The sequence below is a fragment of the Oratosquilla oratoria genome, chromosome 25, assembly GCF_046742065.1.
Source record: "Oratosquilla oratoria isolate Oo_2021 chromosome 25, ASM4674206v1, whole genome shotgun sequence".
Taxonomy (NCBI): Eukaryota; Metazoa; Arthropoda; class Malacostraca; order Stomatopoda; family Squillidae; genus Oratosquilla; species Oratosquilla oratoria.
The window spans coordinates 430,627-454,482 of record NC_134801.1 but is presented as its reverse complement, the minus strand read 5'-3'; the positions used below and the strand labels follow the sequence as shown (position 1 = coordinate 454,482).

Genomic DNA, 23,856 nt, shown 5'->3' with positions numbered 1-23,856 from the left:
GAGCACAGTTGTGGCAAAACTGTTAAACACATACCTTTATAATCCTGGCCATTGACTCTGAGGTCTACTTGCCAAAACCCTGATGTCTGAGTAGAGAGGGATGTTGATGCCATAGACACTGCACCTGATGAGTGATGGACAATCAAGGAGTGGTGCTTAACCCCTTTGATACGATGACGCCTACGTAGGCGTCATGAGGAGCAAGTGGGTACGCGAGGATGCTGATGTCAGCATCATGATTATATATATTGTAGTTGTACCTGTGTGACCCCCATACTCTGTAAACTGGATTCATCATATTTTCTATGGTTATCAAAATTCATGGGTGAAAGAGAACGAGCAATATACAGCGGTAACTTTATTTTTTATAATGTGAGTATTATGACGCAACATCGCACGTCTGGCAGCTAATGCTACCCGCGAGATTTTGGCCCGGAATGAAGGGGTTAACTAGGTCTGGGTGAATGAAACTTTCAGAGCTGCCACTGTCAACAAGGCCATCCACCTCTGCTCCATTGAAAAAGACTTTTACAACTGCTTTTGAGAGTGAACTTGGGGTAGCTGCAGAAGTAAATGTTGTTGTTGTTGTTTTCGTTCCCTAGACTGTCTGTCCGAGCAGTCCTGTCTCCCCAAGGAATGCCACAGCCGAAACTGGGTTTTCCCACAAATCCTTTATAGAGTGTATGTTGTGTTGTTTGCGTGCATGATTGTGTATAATGCAGTCTTCCATTATGTGTTGTATGGTACGGGGTGAAGTGTTACATCCTGGGCAGCTGTTCACAATGCGGTCATCCAGCCTCTTCTGGTAGCTTAGGTCCTGGAGCTGCAGCGTCTACGTCGTGGGACCACCCCCCCAACCCCAAGAGTTGGGGGCCAAACGGTGGCAACCAGCCCTGGCCACCAGCTCTACGCAGGTGGCACCGATCCCCAAGAAGTAAATGTTGCTAGTGTTGCATAGTTAATGGAGTCTGTATGTGCACTAGCTGTTGTTGATGGTTTGGCTCTGTACACTTTGGCAAAGTGACCTTTCTTCTGACATTTATGGCACACTGTTTCACATGCAGGACACTTTGAGTGGGAATGCCGTGAAAGACCACAGAAGAAACACTTAGCACCTACAGCAGCAGCCACAGGGGCAGGCTCAACAGTAACTTCTCGGGTGGTACTTGGGTCAGGAGTTGCAGTACAGGGTACTTAACACTTGAGATGGCTGAGTACTGTACATTTCAGAATTCCTTTGAGCTGAATCTAAAGCTCTTGCTTGATCAAACATAGTGGATAGATCCAGAGTTTTATTCTCCAGGAGGCATTGCCTTATTGCTGGTGACTGCAGCCCACTTATAAAGGCATCACAGATGGACTCTTCACAATATTGAACAACTGTTACAGCCTGGAAATTACAATCCTTACTCAAAATTTTCAAAGCTTGAAGGTACTCATCTAAGGATTCACCAGCCTGCTGGCAGCAAGTTCCAAGGTGGTGGCATGCAAAAACTTCATTTGTGGGCTTGACAAACTGTGACTTGATAGCACTATCATAGGTGGTGCATTCAGAAATTGTCTCAGATTTTTGGTGACACAAAGTTGGTAAGTAAACCCAGTTTGTCAATGTTTTTTTGAGGAAGGGCACTCAAGAAGTTTTCAATAGTCTTGAACCAATGTTTCCATACCTAGGCAGTTGTTGACAAGGATGGGTCACAATCTAGCCTCGCTGGTTTAACGTACCGTATTTTCCGGCGTATAGTGCGCGACTTTTTTCCGTTGGAAGGGCCTAAAAATGGGGAGTGCGCGTTATCCGGCGGTGCGCATTATCTACGGCCTACGATAAAAATTCTGCGGCTGTGTGTGTAATTTTTTTTCACAACAACGTGACGATGTTGGCCGTCACAAAGTCGGGAGGCACACTTCTCCGTGACGTTCCGTGAGAACAAGAAGAACAGCCATGGTGACATGAAAGAATACGCCAGCATGGGCTACCGTATATGAATATTTGGTATAGGTAGGTATCTATCGAATCTTATTTTTCATCTTTAAATAGGCCTAAACACCATGAAACATGATCATTATTCATGATATTTACCCATGTTCACAGCATCTTTGTTTGAATTTTAATGTTGGCTTTGTTGCTTCACTTTAGGTATGGTACAAATTCCGTTGCGGCCGTTCACAAACTCGTGTCAAACACCTGACTACAACACCCTCTTTCGGGAGTTATATTAACTAAACGTCACCTCGATGAGAGACTCCTATTTCACCACTGTCATTGCAGGTTCAAAGCTAAAACGAAACAGTCTGTAGTTTGTTTCAGTATTAAATTAAAAAAAAATGGTAAAGACGAAATATTTCCTCAAGATATAAAATGAACATTTTCTGTAAAAATCCCGAGATTTTTCTGTATATTTTACTTTCAATATTTTGTTTTAGGTCATATTTTCAAAAAACTATTTAAGCTACAAAGTAATAAGGGACCAACGCACAACATGAGTCATATACCGGTACATGTACAACCACTCCTCGTTTAACGGCGACAATTGGGACCAGCGTCGCCGTCGTTAACCGAATTGGTCGTTAAGCGAAAGTGAATACATATACGTACATGTAATGTATGTACAATGTCCAACAATACATGTATCGTTATTTTCGTTTATTTTCCCTCTTTTATACAGTACATTAAAGCTTTATTTACTGTTTGTTTACCATGGTTAGGTTCCTGAAATTACCGTATATGACCAAATCCGTGTATGCTGACATTCCATATTAAATACCGGGGTATTTTTTTAGTTTCGACCATGGGCGCAATATAACAATAGAAAACTAATTATTAATTTTGTATATTAAAATGTATCAACGTAATATGCAATTTTGTGGGCGGAAATGGAAGTAAAGAACAAGCATAGTAGCAGTAGCATAGTAGTCAGTAGCATAGGATCGGGACGCCATCTTTTCGTCTGTCAATTGACGGCTTCGGTACTTCCGACTACCTCGCCAGGTATATTTTCTTGAAGGAATGGTATGGTGCGGAGATACATGCATTCCTTCAAGCTGCAATAACTTTGTATTCCCCGCAAGCTGAGAGAGTGGTTGAAAAGCCCGCCAACGTCTCTCACGACGACGACAACGAGGACGAGCCGGATGACATTTAATTTGCAGGTGATGATTTATTAAACACAGGTTAGGTTAGTTTAGTTTAGGTTAGACGAATTTATCATCCTTTCATTTCTTCGACATCGGCATCTATCATAACAAACATGCTGTACCATTCGTCCGACATGACTTCGTTACTTACGAAATCTGTTTTCGCACTTTTTTTTATTTCCGCTCACAAAATTGTATATTGCGTTGATGCATTATAATTTACAAAATTAATAATTAATTTTCTATTGCTATATTGCTCTCATGGTTGAAACTAAAATTTTACCAATACCAGTATATACTGTACCCCAGGTAGTTTGTGCAGCTTGCAGGATGGTAATGTAGACCTAAGCTTCAGAACACTTTACCTCACAGCTAATATCCACCGTACAAGTTCCTTTATAACATACAAATTTGCCTCAGCCAACTTAATTATCGTACACGACGTCGTAACTTCGGGAGATTTACGTTAAACGAATATTGGTCTGCCATAAAGCCCGTCGTAACTCCGCGTCGTCGCTAACCGAGTAGGTCGTTAAACGAGGAGTGGATGTAGTTCCGACTTTTTCTTAGTTGTGTCCTGATTGATGCCTAAACTGACACTTAATTTAGTGACAAATCAACAGATTTCCCAGCGGTGGCTCTAGCCAATGAAAAATACTTCTCCATGTAACCTCGTTCACATGATATAAATACCGAGGTAAAACTGCGTTACAGACAAATGCGCTCGGGCATCCGCGTTATACGTAGGTGCACGCTATCTACTGAGATAACGAAGTGCATGGGTGCGCATTATAACCCGATGCGCATTATAAGCCGGAAAATACGGTAGGCGTTCCATATTATAGCCTCTGTTTACCAGTGGTGTAGTAGTCCTTGAATCAACTCCAGTGCTACACAATAGGAATTTTATGTTGAATAAATTGTTGTGAAAAATACACTGACCTTATTACTTGGCTTTATTCACCATAAAATCTATACCATTCTCTGAAAACAGAGAAGAAATTGTATAGGAATATCAAGCACAAAACATAAATATAAACACAAACCTGACATAAACATACATACATACATATACCAAGGCTTTTTCCCCCTTACAAGGAAGGTAGCCAAAAAGGAAAAGGCATAAAATCATTCCCACCCATTCCATCCCTGAATACACTCCACACCCCTCCACCCTCCCTCTTATCTTAGCACCTTGTATTTACCTAGTTGTAATATACGGGAGGGGAGCTATGCTCGTGGTGACCCGTCTTTGTATCTCTCCGCATCAAGTTTTATCTTAAAATCTTGTATAGTGTTAGCACATACTGTTTTGTTGTCTAATTTGTTCCATGTATTTATCGCTCTGTGTGGGAAACTGTTCCTTTTCAAGTTTTTTCTATAACTATCCTTTTTCAATTTTTTTCCGTGTCCTCTTGTTTTACCGTTGTCCCACATTAATAGGTCGTTCCTGTCTAAAACTTCCATTCCTTTCACTGGCCTGGGTCAGAAGCAGTGTCGCAAGACACAGCACATCCACAGCAAGGCCGCTTCATTAAATCGGCGACCCCCCCACTCTCCATCCCCCCATGCATGAAAGGAGAAGATGGGGAGAAATCCCTTTGGGCTGCGTCAAAATTTTGCTCACACATACTACCTCACCCTCATCTCCCCACCCATTCCACCTCATGCATCACAACATCATCCATATACAACCATTCCCCATTCACCCCTATCTTCTGTCCTCTCCCGTCCTTCCTTAACAGACATTCCCCTCTTCCCCAAAGCCCCCTTCACCCCCATCCATCCACCTCATCCTAGGACATCCCCTCATGTTCACTCCCTCCACATCTGCCTTCCATACCTCTTTTACTAGTCTTTCTTCACTCATTCTTTCCATGTGTCCAAACCATCCTAATACTCTTTCATCAACCCTATCTCCCAACTCCCTTTCCACCCCTGTTCTCCTCCTCACCTCCTCATTTCTCACCCTATCTAGCCTAGTAACCCCCATCATACTTCTCAGACACCTCATCTCAAACACATTCAAACTCCTCCTCTCTTCCTCTCTTATGTTCCAACAGTATATTATACACATACACATATCACAACTCATAACAATATAATACTGATGCTACAAACACAGAATTGTTAATACCTTTACAGGGAGAACACTGGCTGAGTACTGACAGCTGGAAAACAACATGGCTATCATTTAAATGCTCCCCACACAGTGTTGCCAGATCAATGATTACAATACAGTACTACCATAACATAGGGTAATCAAACATACACTTATTGTTACTTTTACTGTTGCTTATTTGACACTAGTTTCTCTTATTGAGATTTTGTGTTGGCCAGATCTAATCTCATCACCCCACCTTTAAAGCAATTCTTGATGGTTGTTTTGATCAGAAGTATGGTGGAGAATGCCTTCTCACACAAGTAGGTTGTTGGAAATGGGATGATCTTTTCCAGCGCTGCCTTTGTCAGTTCAGGGTACGCTACCAGCTGATCATACCAAAAACCAGACGGTGCCAACATACAGAATTTTGTGTGACAACCCTGGTTCACCTGCAGATTAATAAGCTCTTTCAGGTTGTCAGCATCACTCATGTCTGCCAGGAAGGGTTGCTGAATCCATTTTAGAAATGTTTGATCCTTGGGAAAGTACTTTGCCATGGTGGTCTCAAGGTGTGGGAAGTGAGCAACAACATTTTCTACAAGCATGGGGCTGATTGTCTTATCCCCCCAATTTCTCTTCAGGGCTAGGAAAGCTTCCCATATTCCCTTCTGGGATTCGATGCTTCTAGAGCGAAAGCTTCCTCTTGAAGGCCTCTACCTTCTCTGAAAAAAGAATGTTACTAGCAAACATGCCTTGCATGGACAAGTAAAGGTCATTCAAATGGCTGAAAATGTCTGCCAGATAGGAGAGAGAAAGAATGAACATTTCATTTTAATTTTTCAGCGAAGTTACTCTGATACTTTCTGAGAAATATTGCAATCTCATCATTCAGCTAAGCAGTACGAGTCCGGATTTTTCCATGGGAGAGCCACTGCACTTCTGTGTGGAAAAGAAGAACTTGATGTTCATCTCCCATCTCCTCACAAAATAACTTGAACACTGTGGTTTAAAGGGGTATGCAACACCTGGGGGGGGGGGGTTGAATTTGGTCAAGATATAAAATGTTTCAAAACTGGGTTCAAAATGTTTGTATACCATTTAGAAATAAATCCCGACAAATAATTTTACAGCCGCACACAATCTAAAGGTTGGGGGGGGGGGTTAAATGGACGGAGATAAAGGCGCAACCCACACTAGAGGGAGGCATGTACAAGGGTGGAGGGGAAGGGAGGAAGGTGGAGGGATAGCCAGGCTGGCTGCTTGGCAACTCTTGAGTTCAGCTAGACATCAGGTACCTGCTAGTTCTGAAAGGGGGAGTATGCATGTCTCATGAGCTCTCCTGGCAATTTATTACCTTAGCTAGTATATATTACTCATTAGTGCAGTCATCATGGGTAACAAAAAGAATAAAAGAATATCCACAAAGACAAAAAAACAACAGATAAAGATGGCAAACAGTCAAAGACAACTAGCCAAGACTTCACCACCTCTCACTCCACCACTGCCCTCACTTGCACCTCTTTCGACACCTGTGGCCAGCTCTACGCTATGAAGTACTTCACTCATCTCTAATGCAGCAAGAAAATTATATATTAGTTCTGAAATTGTACAGAGGGGAGATGAGAATGAACATGAATTTATGATTGTGAAGAGCAGTTTTTTGCAGTGGATAAATTCGCTTGTTAGATGCCAGTGTGGTGAGAAGATGATTTAGATGCCCAGAAGACCCCCAGCAGTTAGGTTTTGTATGAAGAAACCGACAAAGGTGCAGAAAAGCAAATTATATGATGGTGTCGTCTGTGCGTCATCACTACTGGGATATACTTTAGTTTTTCAGTCATTAAAGTACTTATAATTGAAATATTTTATTTTTACTGTACTTACCCATTATATAATAAGGATTAAGCCATGCAAAAATCAGTCAAATTGGTGAAACTATAAGCAAGTTACAGATATATTTTTATTTCAAGTCGCCATATTTCCTTTTGATATATATATATATATATATATATATATATATAAATGTATTTTACTTTTTTTTATAATGAAAAATCTAAAATACATCAGATTTAGATGAAACTTATAGGAAATATTACTTTTAGTAACTGCTAGGGCCAGTCATTTGAATATTTTGAATAGGATTAAAGAGTTAGGAGTAATAATGGGAACAAGACCAATTTTTTTTTTTTTTTTTCACGATTTTTGCCAGACATTAAAATTGAAACACCTGTATGCAAAAGTATAAAGGAAATTGTTCAATTACTCAATGACCGGCCCAAGGTGTGCCTACTGACTAATCATAGCCAAAATATAAAACAAATTGGTCCTCATATTATGGTGCTGTGCACTTTTAAATGTTGCTACTGGTATACATACATGAGTACATACATCATTCTGTTTCACCTAAAATGTAGGCAACATGGATACCTATTTACCTGAGAAGTTTCAGCTCCTTACTCTAATTAGTTTAGAAAATGACCCCCAGGTGTAGTGTACCCCCTTAACCCATTAAACTCCGATGACAAGATTCTTGTCATTTGGTCAAATAAAACAAAAAATCATAAAACACCAAAATGTTTGATCAAACACCAGAAAAATATGACGTCAGTCCTCGCTTCGCGCGAGGACTGACGTCATATTTTTCTGGTGTTTGATAAAACATTTTGGTGTTTTATGATTTTTTGTTTTATTTGACCAAATGACAAGAATCTTGTCATCGGAGTTTAATGAGTTAAAGGATGACTCCAGATGAAATTTACAACTTGAATACAGACAGAACTTCTTTGAGGTGAGGCGGCAACATCTTTACCACCAAAGTATGACAGTGGACACAGTGCTTCACGGTGATATCTGGTATCCTCTCCTTTAACAGAACAGCCAATCTAGAACAATCTAGAACCAGTCTAGAACAATCTAGACCTATACCCTATCATGGCTGGGGCACCATCTGTGCAGACGGAGACCACCTTCTCCCACTTGATCTGATGCTTCTCAAAGAATTCGTCCATGAGTTGGGATATATCTGCTGCTTTTGTCATCGTTTGCAAAGCCTCGCAGAAGAGGAATTCATCTTTAATTTCACCATCCTTGATGTACCAGGTATACACAATCAGCTGATTCATGTTGGAAACATCAGTGGATTTATCCAACTGCAGACTAATGCAGACAGAACTCTCCTTAACCTCCTGTACAGTCTGGTCCAAGATGTTGCGGCTCATCTCTGCAATGACATCATTAGACAGAGGCACATCCTTCAACTTCTTGGCTGCCTCTGTTCCCAGGACCAGTTCTACCATCTGAATGGTGCATGGCTTAATCAAGTTTTCTGGGGCTGAATGCAAAGCCTTTATCCTAATACACTGGTATTCCACCTCATAGGAAGCTTGTAGAAGTGGTTTCTGCACTGGCTTGAAAACAAGTCGGGGTAGTGTACCTTTCTGGTCATATTTAGCCCTCTTAGCCTGCAGAGTCTTTGGAGTCTGTTCATATTCTGCAGTTGAATGCTTCGCCTGGTGTTCTTGTCCTCTACGATCCTCCAGGAGTGCAATGAAGTCATGTGTGAAATACTCGTCACTCCATTTGCATGTCTTCGGCATTGCAGAATCACACAAACCTGTAGAAAAAACAAAGAAGCTGGTAGAAAATAAACACCAATACATGACACTGTCTATACAGGGCACTGTTTATGTGTGTATATATGTGCAGGGGCACAGAAGAACTACAGAAAAGGCTCAGCAACTCAAAAGCAATGGAGAGTTAGCAGGGAACCACACTCCATCCAGGCGACATGCTTCTCCCCACTGTCTTCTGACTGATGCGCCCACTGCCTGCCACTCAACCTGTATGAGATGTGTCTGTTTGCTTCTTTGTTTTCTCTCTCACATCCGTACTGCACAATCACGATTTCACACAGACTGTGACGTATTGCAGAGGGATCTGAACAAAGTCTCAGAGTAGAGCAAGAGATGGGAGGTAGAATTCAACATCAAGAAGTGCAGTATAATTGAATTTGGAAAAAGCAAGAAGAGAATAAGAGGACAGTATAAGATTGATGGAAAAGAAGTAAAGAAAGTAAATTCTGAAAGGGACCAAGGACTAATCATCACCAAAGACATGTCGCCAGATAAACATATAAATTAGTCAGGGAAACATACAATTTGTTGTGATCAATAAAAGTGGCCTTTAAATACCTGGATAAGGAAATGATCAAGAAAACATTACTAACACTGATAAGGCCAAAACATATGCAGCTCTGATATGGTTACCCAGTACAAAAAAGAATATGAGAAAATTAGAAAGAATACAAAGAGCAACGACAAAGTTGGTCCCAACACTTTCAAACCTGACATATGAACAAGGACTGGTCGAACTGGAATTGCCAACCCTGGAACAAAGAAGAGAATGTGGGGACCTACTAACCCTCTACAGAATTATGAAAGGAAAAGAATGCCTTGATAGAGAGGACTTGTTAAAGTGGGACAAAGGAAAAACAAGAGGACATGCAATGAAACTCAAGAAGGATAACTACAGAAGAGACCTGAAAAAGAACAGCTTCCCACACAAATTGTGTGAAGAAATAGTGTGTGCAAACACAATACAAGAATTTAAGAACAAACTTGATCTTGCGAGATACAAGAACAGGTCACCACGAGCATAGCTCCCCTTCCCATATAATAATAACTAGGTAAATACATACATACAAGAATTTAAGAGCAATTAGATATGGCAAGATACAGAGATGGGACACCATGAGTGTAGCTCCGCTTCCCTTAACCCATTCAACTCCGATGACAAGATGTCTTGTCATTTGGTCAAATAAAACAAAAAATCATAATAAAACAACAAAATGTTTGATGATCAAACAGCACCAGAAAAATATGACGTCATCAGTCCTCCTCGAGGAGGACTGATGACGTCATATTTTTCTGGTGCTGTTTGATCATCAAACATTTTGTTGTTTTATTATGATTTTTTGTTTTATTTGACCAAATGACAAGACATCTTGTCATCGGAGTTGAATGGGTTAAGATACAACTAGGTAGGTAAATACATACATAAGCGAAACCTCCAGACTAACAACATGTAAAATTTGAGCTCCAGAGAAACAAGTTAAAAGTGGAATGTCTCAACAGTGTCATATTAGCAGGATGCCTAGGTTGTGTTAAATGGGAAGGGGAGTGCTAGTGGATACCCAAGATGGTTAAATTACAGTATAAATAGTGAGTATTGAAGCAAAATGGAAGAAAAAAATGACAGGTCAGAGAAGCCCAAGGGTGGCAGTGTGTTGGTATGAAAAGATTTCTCTTAGACAGTGGTAATGAGGGACATTATTCTGGATTTAGTGGATATGAAAGAAGACTTTTTTAGTAGGATTATAGATATAGAGAGGGAGATGAGACTTATAAAGAAATCATGGAAACAAGATACTAACAATTTATGAAGGACGAATCAAGAAATAAACAGACTGACTTAAAAAGTAAATACTGAAATAAAAGAAGACAATTGCACTAAAAAAAGAACAGGCAGAGTTAAAATGTGAAAATGAGAGGTTGAAAAATAATGATAACACTATTAGTGAAACCATAAAGAAATAGGTGAATGAACAGATAAAGGCAATAGCCCTAAAAACTGGAAAAAACACAAGAGAATGATTTACAACAACTTAGGAATGAATGGAGGAAAGACCAAGAAAAATATAAGGTAATTTTTAAAGAAATAGTTCATCAACAAATGCAGAATGCCGAAGATGCAGTCATCAAGGTAATCAAAGAAAAAGGAAAATCTAGTAAGAGACAGTAGACAAAAAAATGTGTAGTAGTATATGGTCTAAAAGAAAAGCATAACCTGAATTGGTCCCTGAGAGGTAAAAAAGAGAATTATCAAGAAAGTTCTAAAAGTAGACAAGATGAAGAGCAAATTGAAAAGGAAATAGAGGAAGTACACAGAATGGGTAAATATGCAGAAGGAGAAAGTCGACCCCTAAAGAAAACAAATTGCAGAAGAAATTCTAGCAAAAACAGGAAAATTAACAAGAAGTGAACACTAAAAAAGTATATGGATAAAAAAAAAGATACGAATGATGAGAAAAGAGGAGATAAGACATTAAGAAGCGAAGCTAAAGAAAAAATGGAGACAGAAACACAGTTCTATTGGAGTGTGTTAGACATGAGACTGAAAAAAATGGTATTTTCAAGAAAAATAAGGGTTCAGAGAACAAGATGGAGGGAGTAGAAAATTAAAACTAGTTTATACCAATATAGACGGATTAATCGCAGGATTAAGCAAACTAGATGTTTACCTGTCAGAAGAAAAACCAGATGTAATGGGAATTGTGGAAACAAAATTAAGGGGTTCACTATTACCAGTGTTGGACATGGATTTTATAATCACTGGCTTAGAAATAGAAAGGAGAAACAGGGTGGAGTAATATATTCCTGGTTAAGAAAAACTTAAATATGACAAAAATTATGTATGGAGAGAACAGGGTGATGATCACAAAAGAGCCGAAGATAGTGACATGAAAAACAGAAAGTTTGCAATTATTTATGTGGCCCCAAAAACAGGATCTTGAAGAGAGAGATTATTCCAAAATGTTAGATGGTATGAGATCTTCATGAAACAAGATGCTGAAAGATGGAAGTAATGTGGTACTTATGGGAGATTTTAATTGCAAAGAAATATATTGGGAAGAGATGATAGTGATAAGTGGAGAGGATCAGTGGGGATACATATTACTTGACTATACATACAATGACACAATGCGTAAAAGAAAACACTAGATTTAGAAATAATGAAGAACCACTGAAACTAGATTTGTTATTTATGTCAGAACCTGAAATTGTGGACAAAATTAAATACAAGACACCAATTGCAAAGTGACTACATACTACTTGAGTTAGATCTAAAGGAGGAAATATAGAAAGAAATGAGAAATACAGAAAAGGCCAGATAGGCCAGTTTCCATTTGTTACTCCCCTCCTGTGCATGATCAGATTGTACAATTGCCTTTGAAAGGACCTCCTCACTTTAACTCTCCTATTCTTTCTTGTGCTGCTGTTGTTGTAGGAGAGCATCGTATTGTACCTTTAAATACAGTTCAAGTTCTGGTGCACATTTCAGGTGCTCCAATTGGGTCTGATGTTTTATCTCAGCCTGACTCTGTGTTCATCACCTTGATTTGGAAGGGACTCTCTCCACTATTTGTGAGGACCATGTTACCACAGCTATGGTAGCCAATATCATGGGTGCTCCTATTGCTGTCTATCCTGGCAGTCACTTAGGCTCTTTTGAAGTAGTTGATATTGATGCTTTCCAGGATTCATCTATCATTGCAGCTTCTGTGCTACAGTCTCCAAAGCAAGTGACACAGCTCACTTGACCTCCAAATTTGCAATGTTTGTAGGTGAGATTGATTTTACTGATGAGACACCTTATCTCATTGAACTGTTAGTGACCCACCATCAGGATTTGGTTTTGCCTGGTGATCTGTTAGGAGTTACAGATTGTGTGGTTCATAGAATTGATCTTCAGCCAAGTGCTCGTCCTGTTTACATTCCCTCTTACAGGTTGCCTCTCATCGATTTATAGCACAGTCCTTGGTTGACGACATGCTACGTGAAGGCGTTGTACAAGAATCTAACTCGGAGTGGAACTCGCCACTCCTGGTGCTTCAGAAGGATGGATCTTTTTGTCCTGTTATTGATAATAAGTGAGTTAATGAGGTCACTGTTCCAGACCATTACCCTTTGCCTGTATTAAGTGACCTCCAGTCCATTGGAACTGGTAATACAGTGTTCACCACCCTAGACTTAAAAGCAGGGTTTTGACAGATTCGTTACCCCCTTGGGATTGAGGAATGCTCCCTTGACTTGCCAACACTTGATTAAATCCATTTTTCATGGCCTAATAGGCAACCGACTTTTTGTTTACCTGGATGATTTAATCTTAGTTTCCAAGGATGTGGAGAGCCACTTCGCCAAGTTGTTCATGGTCTTGGAATGGTTTGCTGATGCTGAATTGAAACTCAATTTGCCCAAAAGGCCTTGTCGTAAGTTTAGCATCCAATTCCTAGGTCTTGTTGTAGACATAGTATTAACACCACTGATGATAAGGTCAAGGTGGTTAGGGACTTCCCTACACCTAGGTCAGTTGAGCATATACATTCCTTCCTTGGGCTGGCAGGGTACTATTGAGTATTTATTAGGATTTTTGCTTCAATTGCTTCCCCTCTAACATGTCTCCTCAAGAAGGACACTTCCTTCCAGTCGTGTGATGTTCATCAGGAAAGTTTTGATTCCTTGAAGCTTGCACTTACTGAAGCGCCTGTGTTGGCATTCCCAGACTATAGCCTTCCTTTTACTATTCGTACAGATGCTTCTGGTACAGGTATTGGAGCTGCACTTATGCAGCAAGTAGATGGATGTAGACCCTATGGTCTTGCATATGCTAGTCTCATTCTTAACAAACCTGAGTCTCATTACTCTGTTACTCATTTGGAGGCCTTGGCAGTGGTGTTGGCTTTAAAGCACTTTCATGATATAATTTTTTATATCCTGTTACAGTCTTCATGGACCACACTGCTGTCATTCAGCTTTTCAAGGGCAAGACTTTCAGGCTGCCAAGCCAGGTTGTTTCTCATGATTGAAGAATTTAACCCAGCCCTAGAGCATATTTCAGGGCATGCAAACAATGTCACTGATGCACTTTCTCGTAATATCCTGGTTGCTGCTGTCACAGTAATTGACAACTTCTCTCTGAAGGGTCTGGCCAAAGCTCAGTGTGAGGACTCAGTTTGGTCTGCTGTTATGCTTTGGAGTCTGGTGATGATACCACCTTACAAGATCTACTTGTTCCCCTGTCCCAATTTTCCTTGCAGGACAAGGTTCTCATTCATAATGTGGAAGTGTTTGAGCAGGATGTGGTACAGCTAGTGATCCCTGAGTCCTTAGTTCCTGTTTTTCTGTCCATTGCTCATGATGCCCCTCAGGCTGGTCACCCAGGTCATGACAAAACTGGCTATGGCATGTAAGAAGTATTATTGGCCAAAAATGCAACTGGACATTACCTCTCATGTAGCCCAGTGTAGATCTTGTGCCCAGAACAAAGGTTCTATGCACAATGCTCCCATGTTAGAATACCCTACTATTTTTGCATATTTCAGGGCATACAAACAATGTCACTGATGCACTTTCACGTAATATCCTGGTTGCTGCTGTCACAGTAATTGACAACTTCTCTCTGAAGGGTCTGGCCAAAGCTCAGTGTGAGGACTCAGTTTGGTCTGCTGTTATGCTTTGGAGTCTGGTGATGATACCACCTTACAAGATCTACTTGTTCCCCTGTCCCAATTTTCCTTGCAGGACAAGGTTCTCATTCATAATGTGGAAGTGTTTGAGCAGGATGTGGTACAGCTAGTGATCCCTGAGTCCTTAGTTCCTGTTTTTCTGTCCATTGCTCATGATGCCCCTCAGGCTGGTCACCCAGGTCATGACAAAACTGGCTATGGCATGTAAGAAGTATTATTGGCCAAAAATGCAACTGGAGATTACCTCTCATGTAGCCCAGTGTAGATCTTGTGCCCAGAACAAAGGTTCTATGCACAATGCTCCCATGTTAGAATACCCTACTATTTTTGCATATTTCAGGGCGTGCAAACAATGTCACTGATGCACTTTCACGTAATATCCTGGTTGCTGCTGTCACAGTAATTGACAACTTCTCTCTGAAGGGTCTGGCCAAAGCTCAGTGTGAGGACTCTGTTTGGTCTGCTGTTATGCTTTGGAGTCTGGTGATGATACCACCTTACAAGATCTACTTGTTCCCCTGTCCCAATTTTCCTTGCAGGACAAGGTTCTCATTCATAATGTGGAAGTGTTTGAGCAGGATGTGGTACAGCTAGTGATCCCTGAGTCCTTAGTTCCTGTTTTTCTGTCCATTGCTCATGATGCCCCTCAGGCTGGTCACCCAGGTCATGACAAAACTGGCTATGGCATGTAAGAAGTATTATTGGCCAAAAATGCAACTGGACATTACCTCTCATGTAGCCCAGTGTAGATCTTGTGCCCAGAACAAAGGTTCTATGCACAATGCTCCCATGTTAGAATACCCTACTCCTTCTCGCCCTTTTCAGACTATGGCTATAGACCTTTTACAACTGCCTCATAGTACTCAAGGTTATGTGTGTGGACCACTTTAGTTGCTTTGTAATATTGGCTCCCTTACATAGCAAGTCTGCTCCAGTAGTAGCCCATACTTTACTTTCTCATGTTTTTTGTCCATACACTACTTTGGTGCTCCTTAGTGACAGTGGGTCAGAATTTAGGAATGAGGTTTTAGTGAGCATTTGTGAATGTTATGGCATCACGCAAAAATTCATGACTGCTTACCATCCTGCGTCCAATGGATTTGAAGATTACAAATAGGAAGATTTTGGATATACAGTACTCAGGCACAATGCTAGTAGCCATCATGATTCTTGGGAGGATTAGCTTCCACATGTCAGTGATTGTATTAACAACATTAATGCTTCTACAGGCAAGATGCCTGATTACATCATCAATGGAGTGGAAAGATGACTCCCTTATGATGTGCTTGACAGTTCTACTCGTCCCCTCTACAATATTGAGGACTATAGTCTAGTCAACTCCAATATCATACATTGCATAATGTATACTGTTCTGTAAGATATCAACTTGATGTCTCCAAAGCCAAAATGTTAAAAAAGCCAGCATATCTGGGTTAAGCCTGTTAACATCAGTATTGGTGATCATGTTTATAAGAGCATCCCTGACCACCAATCTGAATGTAATTGTAAATTTACAGGTCCCCTTTTAGTTACTGAAGTTTCATCTCAATAAATTCAGGGTCTTTGATCCTTCCCAGGGACTAAGCAAATTGGTGCATTAACCCAACCTCCTCCAAGACTCACTATATATACTATGTCTTCTATATCTACCCCTCACAGTTATACTCTCCATTCAAGGGGTCCTATGTCTTCATAATTGTATATGTGCATTGCTTATATTATTCATGTTAGTCTTGACCTGTACTTTGTTTCATGTTTCTCTATTAAGTATTTACCTAGTTGTATTATATGGGAAAGGAGCTATGCTCATAGTGACCCATCTTTGTATCTTTCAGCATCAAGTTTGTTCTTAAATTCTTGAATAGTGTTTGCACACACTGTTGTCTTATCTAATTTATTCCAAGTATCCACCACTCTGTGTGGGAAGCTATTCTTTTTCAGATCTCATCTAAAATTATCCTTTTTGAGTTTATTTTCATGTCCTCTTCTTTTCCTATTGTCCCACTTTAATAAATCCTCTCTAGGATTTCAATTCCTTTCATGATTCTATAGTCAGTAGATCCCATCTTTATATTCTTTGTTCCAGAGTTGATAATTTCAATTTGGACAATCTTTGTTCGTATGTCAGTTTGGTGAGTGTTGGTGCCATCTTTGTCATTGCTCTTTCTGATCTTTCTACATACATATACCAAGGCTTTTTTCCCCCTTACATGGGAGGCAGCCAAAAAACAAAGGCATAGAAATCATTCCCACCCATTCCATCCCCTACATACTCCATTCCCCTCCACTCTATTCCCTCCATCTTAGCTTGGCACCTCCTGGATGACAGGTCACCCCTGCATCTTGTCCATTGTCCTGGGTCAGAAGCAGTGCCACAAGACACAGCACATCCAGAGCAAGACCACTTCTTAAACCATCTCCATTCCCTAACCCACTACCCTTGCATTCACCTCTCGCACCACCCCATCCATTTATAAACTGAACAACCAGGGCGACATAACACATCCCTAGATTGAGTATTTTTGCATCATCTGTGAAGAAGTTCATATAACATTCCACCACTTCATCCATGTCATTTATATACAGCAAAATTCCTTTTATCCAACCTTGGTGGGACTTACCCTAGATTGGATGTTTGGAAAAGTCAGATATTTGGACATACACTAAAAAAAAAAAAAAAAATCTCATAGGTTTTAGACATTTTCACTTATTTATGGTACAATAAAGCATAATAAACAATACAGCAGAGTTGAAGAGAAATAACCACCAAAGGCCAAACGTAAACAAACACTGAAAGACACATGAAAATAACAGCCGACCTGAGCATCATGAGTTGGTAGCAGCGAGAGCAGCAACTAAACAGTCAACAGTCGGATGTTTGGACAAATTCAACCTTTTATCCGACTTGGGACATTGAAGAAAAAAGTTGGATGTTTGGACTAGTCGGTTGTTCGAAGGTCAGATAAAAGGAATATTACTGTATATGGCAAACATGATTGGAGCCAATACCGAACCTTGTGGGACACCACTTATCATTTCTTCCTAGATCAAGTATTTGTCTCTAATTACTACCTTGATTTTCCTTTCAGTCAAGAAGTCTTCCAGCTATTCCAATAAGTTTCCTTTAATGCCACTTATTGATTCCATTTTTCTTGTTAGTTTTTTGTGTGGTACTTTATCAAATGCTTTTTGTAGATCTAGAAAAGCACAGTCAGCCCATCCATCCCTTTCTTGTATTATTTCTATTAGTCTTAAGTAGAAGCATATCAAGTTTGTTGTACATAATCTTCCTTGTCAAAATCCAAATTGTTTTGGATTCAGTAAATTTTTTTTGTTCCAGATGTTTAACCTATCTACTTTTGATAATTTTTGCACATATTTTTGCTATTGTGCTTATAAGGGAGACCAGTCTATAGTTAGTATTGATTTATATGTGTCCCTCTTGTTTAGTTAGTAAGTGTATTGTTTGTATGTGTATATCTTGTTTATCTACTAAATGTATTGATTTGTATTTATGTGTAACTTTTGTTTAGACTTTAAGTGTCATGTCCCAGACATCCGGAAATTGCTGTCTTTTTCTCTCATTTTAACTGGTGCTAGTTTTTTGTGTATTTCTTGTACTTGTATACATACATATACCAAAGGCTTTTTCCCCCTTACATGGGAGGTAGCCACAAGACCTACCCTTGCATTCACCTCTTGCACCACCCCATCCATGTATAAATTGAACAGCCAGGGTGACATAACACATCCCAGATGAAGTCCCACTTTTACCTCAAACCACTCACTCTCTCCATTTCTAATCCTAACACAAGCTCTACTATCATAAAAACTCTTGACTGCTCTTAACAACTTTCCTCCTATTCCATATATCTGCAATACCTCCCACAGTGCCTTCCTGTCTACCCTGTCATAAGCCTTTTCTAGATCCATAAAAGCCCTTTTCGTATAGCTTTTTTACATATGTCTTACCATAAAAATCTGATCTACACAACCCCTGCCTGTCCTAAACCTCACACTTTTTCTCCCCGATTACTCCCTGTGTTTCTCTCCTATTCCTGTCAATCAAGACCCTCCCATAAGCCTTCCCAACTATATTTAACAAACTGATCTTTCTGAAACTACTACACTCACACTTGTCCCCTTTTAACTTGTAAAGTGGAACTATACAGGCACTCCTCCAGTTCTCTGGCATTCTACCCTCTCTTAAATAAACATTAAATAACCTCACCAGCCAGTCCGCCATCACTGTACTTCCTTTTTTCAGACATTCTGCATAACATACATCCAACCCAAGTGCCTTACCTGCTCTCCTCATCTTAACAGCTGCTTCCACTTCATCTTTCCTTATTTCTCCTCCATTTTCCTCACTCATTATGGTAATTTTCTTAGCACTTCCCATTCCAACTACTTTTCCCTCCCTATCCTTCATATTTAGCAACTCCGTAAAATACTCTGCCCACCTTCCTCTCACTGCCCTCTCTTCCATTATTATCTCTCCATCTACACCTTTTTCTTCTCTACTTGATTTGCCTCCTCTTCCTCTTTTAATTTCTTTCCAAAACATCTTTTTATTACTTTCAAAATTTACTGTCATATTCTTACCCCATTTCACATCTCTCCTCTTTGCTTCCTTTATCTTATGCTTTACTTCTCTTTACTTTGTACCTCTCATATGATTCCCTCATCCTAATTTGTAACCAATCTATGAAAGCCTGCTTCTTCTCTTCTACACCCTTCTTTGCTTCCTCATCCCACCACTCACTACCCTTCCTTCTATTTCTTCCCATCCTTCTTGTTTCACAACCATCTTTGCTTACATTATGACTCCCTCCTTGAACCAACCCCATTCCCCCTCCATTCTTAGTTCTACTGTATCCTTCACTCCTTCCCACTCCTCTCTCAGCTTCTTGTACTCCTATTCTTTCTCATTTAAGCTGTTCACTTTTAAGTACCTCCCTACCCTCTGCCCTTTTCCTCCTTCTCCACCTATTCTCCACTCTGAACTTAGCTTCCACTAAAATATGATCTGATATTCCCCCAGTTTCTTCCCTTAGAACATGTACATCCTTAACTCTTCCTACTATACTCCTGGTTATCACTATACAGTCCATTAATGCTCTACCACCCTTCCATCCACCATCCTCTCCCATATGTACTTATGCTTAATTTTCTTCCTAAACACTGAATTTGCTATCATCAGCTCTCTTTCGAGACATCTCCACCATCAACACTCCAGTACGATGTTTTCCTGGAACACCATTCTTCCCAATCACCCCGTCTATTGGTTCATTTCCTATCCTAGCATTAAGGCCTCCCAATACCACGACATTGACATTTCTCCCTAACCCCTCCATTCATGTATATCCTTCCAAAAAACCACCCTTTCCTCTACACTGTTCTCACTACGAGGCCTATATGCACTTACAAAAACCCATATCCCCTTCTCAGCTTCACCTTCATCCACATTAACCTTAAAGGAACTTCCTCCCACTCCACTACATGCTTAGCTATTTTTTCACTTACTAGTATAGCCACCCCTTCTCTCCCTCATCCCCTCTTCACTCCTGAGAACCTCCCAACTACACTCCCAAACTCACATTCATCCCTCCCTCTCAACTTAGTTTCACTCAATGACAACACACCCATCTTTCTTCTCACAAACATACTGCCTATCTCTTCCCTTTTACTCTCATCTGTACCATATCCACACACATTAAAAGACCCAAACCTTAGGGCACTGGTTGGAAAACTCTTATACTTTCTTATGCCTTTACTTTTTTTTAGGAATGTTCCCTTTGGGGCTACAGGTAGCAGGATTCCTAGCCCTATCCCCTCTTGTTTTTTGTCGCCCTGTATGACTCAGGTGGGAAGAATTGGTGGCAGCATTCTTTTCCCCCTCTGCAGGGTAGGTGGAAAATGGAAATGAATATTCAGAGAAATGGTACAGGACAGTAACAAGGGGTGGGGAGACAGCATAACGAAGGGACGGTCGCAGTATAATAGAAGTGTCATAATTTCTCTATGAACAGAGACTTCCTCTATCACAGACAAAATGATGTGTGGCTCTGGTCTGTAGGGAAGCCCCATATAAACCCAAGTATCAACTGCATGTTACTTTGCCACAATAACATGCAGCCAATACCCCAGAGTTGTATACAGTTCTTATATATATTCTTGTTTTGTGTATGTATTCCTTTGTATTGTTCTTATGTCATGTAATTATGTATGTTATGATTATGTATTGGGTTGTGCTTTTGTAATAATTCTTTTCCACCCTTTTGTAATCATACTATTGTGTGTGTGGAACATGCTATGTAAATTGTCCATTTTGTTTTGCTGCAGTCATTTGTTTTTCTCGTTTGCTCAGTGGAGCCAGAGTGGTGGTGGCCAAGCAGTATTTACCTAGTTGTATCTTACAAGAAGGGGAGCTAAGCTCATGGTGTCCCATCTTTGTATCTCTCCATATCCAGTTTGCTCTTAAATTTTAGTATTGTTTTTGCACACACTGTTTTTCATCGAATTTGTTCCATACCACCACTCTGTTCTTTTTCAGGTCTCTTCTATAATTGTCCTTTTTAACCCCTTCCATACGGTGCCGCACACGTAGGCGTCATGGACTTAGACGTGTCGTAATGATACTCGCATCATAAAATATAGTCACCGCTTATATCGATCGTTCTCTCTTTCACCCGCGAATTTTGAATACCACAGAGAATGGGATTCAGGGCACATTTGAGAGAATGTAAAAACACAGGGGCGACTACAATAAATATAATCAAGACGCCGATATGGCAGCCTCGCGAATACACTCGCTCCCCATGACGCCTACGTGTGCGGCACCGTATGGAAGGGGTTAAGCTTCTTTCCATGACCTCTTGTGTTTTTCTTATCCCAATTTAATAAGTCTTCTCTATCAAGAACTTCCATGCCTTTCATAATTCTGTAGATGGTCAACAAGTCACCTCTTTCTCTTCTTTGTTTCCTCTTTGTTCCAGAGTTGGCAACTCCAATTTTAACAATCTTTCTTATGATAATTTTGTTAGTTCTGGGGCCATCTTTGTAGCTTAATCTATGGGCTTGATATAGAGGTCTTTGAGAAGATCTATAGGTGAATAATAGGTGTAATGATAGCTGCAATGTAACCATATACAGTTGGGGAGACAAAATTTATCAATGTATCCAGCTTCTTAGTATTAAGACTTGCAATGGATTTCAGTGATTCCATTCTTGTGCAGTGGTAGGCAAGTTGGGAGATACATCCAGGTATTGAGGTCTTGGAAATTTATCCATCTTCAGATTAGACACAGGTTGTTAGTTGAATAACTTGTGGTATTCATAAAGAAGAGTCAGAACCTTTCTCTAGGCTTTATTCAACTAACAAAACATCAATACAGTCTGAAAACAAAACAGAAACAATATAAGTAAACATACTCATTCTAACCAGATTAATATGCACAGAACAGTAGACACAACAATGTAGTGTAATCCATCAGGCAATTATACATATAAAGTTACATTAACCCCTTCGATACGATGACGCCTACGTAAGCGTCATGAGGAGCAAGTGGGTATGTGAGCATGCCGATGTCGGCATCTTGATTATATAGTAGTTGTACCTGTGTGACCCCCATACTCTGTAAGCTGGCTTCATCATATTTTCTATGGTTATCAAAATTCACGAGTGAAAGAGAACGAGCAATACAGCAGTAACTTTATTTTTTATAATGCAAGTACAGTATTATGACACAACATCGCACGTCTGGCAGCTAATGCTGCCCATGAGATATTGGCCCGTATTGAAGGGGTTAAGCTTAGATCACCACACAGGTATAGTGTATTTTTAAGCTGAAATTTTTCATTGTATATATATTCTAGTGATCTCATGATTTTATTTAACCATTTCAGGATTCTGGCAGATTTTGGAGTTTGACTACAAGTTCAAAGTTTTTTCCCACATCATCAATTTAGTGGATACACAGTCATGGGCTCTGGATTGCATCTCAAAAGATGCAGTTTTACGTCTCTTGAATAATGTAGAGCCAAGAACTATTATTTCACAGTGTTTTGATTTTTATCTTTCATCTACAAATGTTGAAAATGATAATGGTAAGTTATTCCCTCTATACTGGTTGTCTTTTTTATTTATTTATTTTTATTTATTTATTTATTTTTCCGTCTTGTCAGGTTATTCTGAGCTGCACAGCATCCCCATAGTAGCAGAGAAGCTATAGCCTATCTTGATTATTTACTTTCACACTAGATTGCAGTTTTCTTGCAATTCTGTTCCCATATGGGATATTGACTGCACAAGTTTTATGTATCCTATATACCAAAAGGTCTCTTACCCCTTATAAGGGAGATAGCCAGTTAAGGCATTCACCAACCTTTCAACACTCAATTGTTTACCCATTTATCCTTGCTCCTTGTGAATGAAGGGCCATCCCTGCCCCATATCCACTACCTGGGTTAGAAGCAGTGCAGCAAGACACAACACCTCAACAGTGCCTGGCAGCTGAAGCTGGTTAATCATCACTGCTTTATTGCATGATGACCCTTCCTCATCCACTCATTAGTTAGAAAAGATAAGGAGAAATTCTTTTAGGCTGTATCTGTTTATCATCCAGTCACAACCACCCCTCACACATGTATCTTATGCTCTCCTTTCCCTGTTCAACAGACTTTTATTAAATGGTCCCTCCCTTCCCATCCGTCCATCTCATTCTCGGTCTTCCCTTGAAGTTCACTCCATCCACCCAAGCCATGTACTCCTCTCTTTTTGTTTGTCTCCTCATTCTTTCCATGTGGCCAAACCATCCCAGTATTTTTCCCTAAACCTTATCTGCCAGCTGCCTTTATATTCCAACACTGATATATTATTTCTCACTCTGTTCATCTTTATAACCCCCAGCATACTTCTCAAACACTGTGCTTGTAGCAGGATCAGAGGAGGGATTGAGGAAATTAGTGACAGAGTTTGGGAAGGTGTGTGAAATTAGGAAGTTGAAGAAAATTTGGGTAAAAGTAAGGTGATGAGATGTACAAGAGGAGAAAGTGGCAGCAGACTGGAAGTGAGTATTAAGGGGGTACGCGACACCTGGAGGTCATTTTCTAAAATATTTAGAGTAAAGAGCTGAAACTTCTCAGGTAAATAGGTATCCATATTGCCTACATTTTAGGTGAAGCAGAATGATGTATGTACACATGTACGTATACCAGTAGCGACATTTAAAAGTGCACAGCACGATTATTCGTGGACCAATTTGTTTTATTTTTTGGCTATGATTAGTCAGTAGGCACACCTAGGGCCGGT

General features: G+C 40.0%; 2 protein-coding genes and 1 pseudogene across 5 annotated transcripts in view; 1 reads left to right on the top strand and 2 right to left on the bottom strand.

The window, feature by feature from the left end:
* LOC143038802 (sister chromatid cohesion protein DCC1) overlaps positions 1-23,856 on the top strand; it is a 398,731-nt gene that overhangs the window by 312,165 nt on the left and 62,710 nt on the right. For all 4 annotated transcript variants that reach the window (XM_076208343.1, XM_076208344.1, XM_076208340.1 and 1 more), the window contains one exon: positions 22,452-22,652. In XM_076208343.1, coding sequence (XP_076064458.1) covers positions 22,452-22,652 — 201 coding nt within the window. The remainder of the gene's footprint in view (positions 1-22,451; positions 22,653-23,856) is intronic.
* LOC143039159 (uncharacterized) lies at positions 1,172-5,320 on the bottom strand (annotated as a pseudogene).
* LOC143038803 (protein FAM200C-like) overlaps positions 7,977-23,856 on the bottom strand; it is a 49,616-nt gene continuing 33,736 nt past the window's right edge. The window contains exon 2 of the mRNA XM_076208345.1: positions 7,977-8,852. Within this exon, the coding sequence (XP_076064460.1) occupies positions 8,143-8,852 (710 nt within the window). The 3' untranslated portion in view covers positions 7,977-8,142. The remainder of the gene's footprint in view (positions 8,853-23,856) is intronic.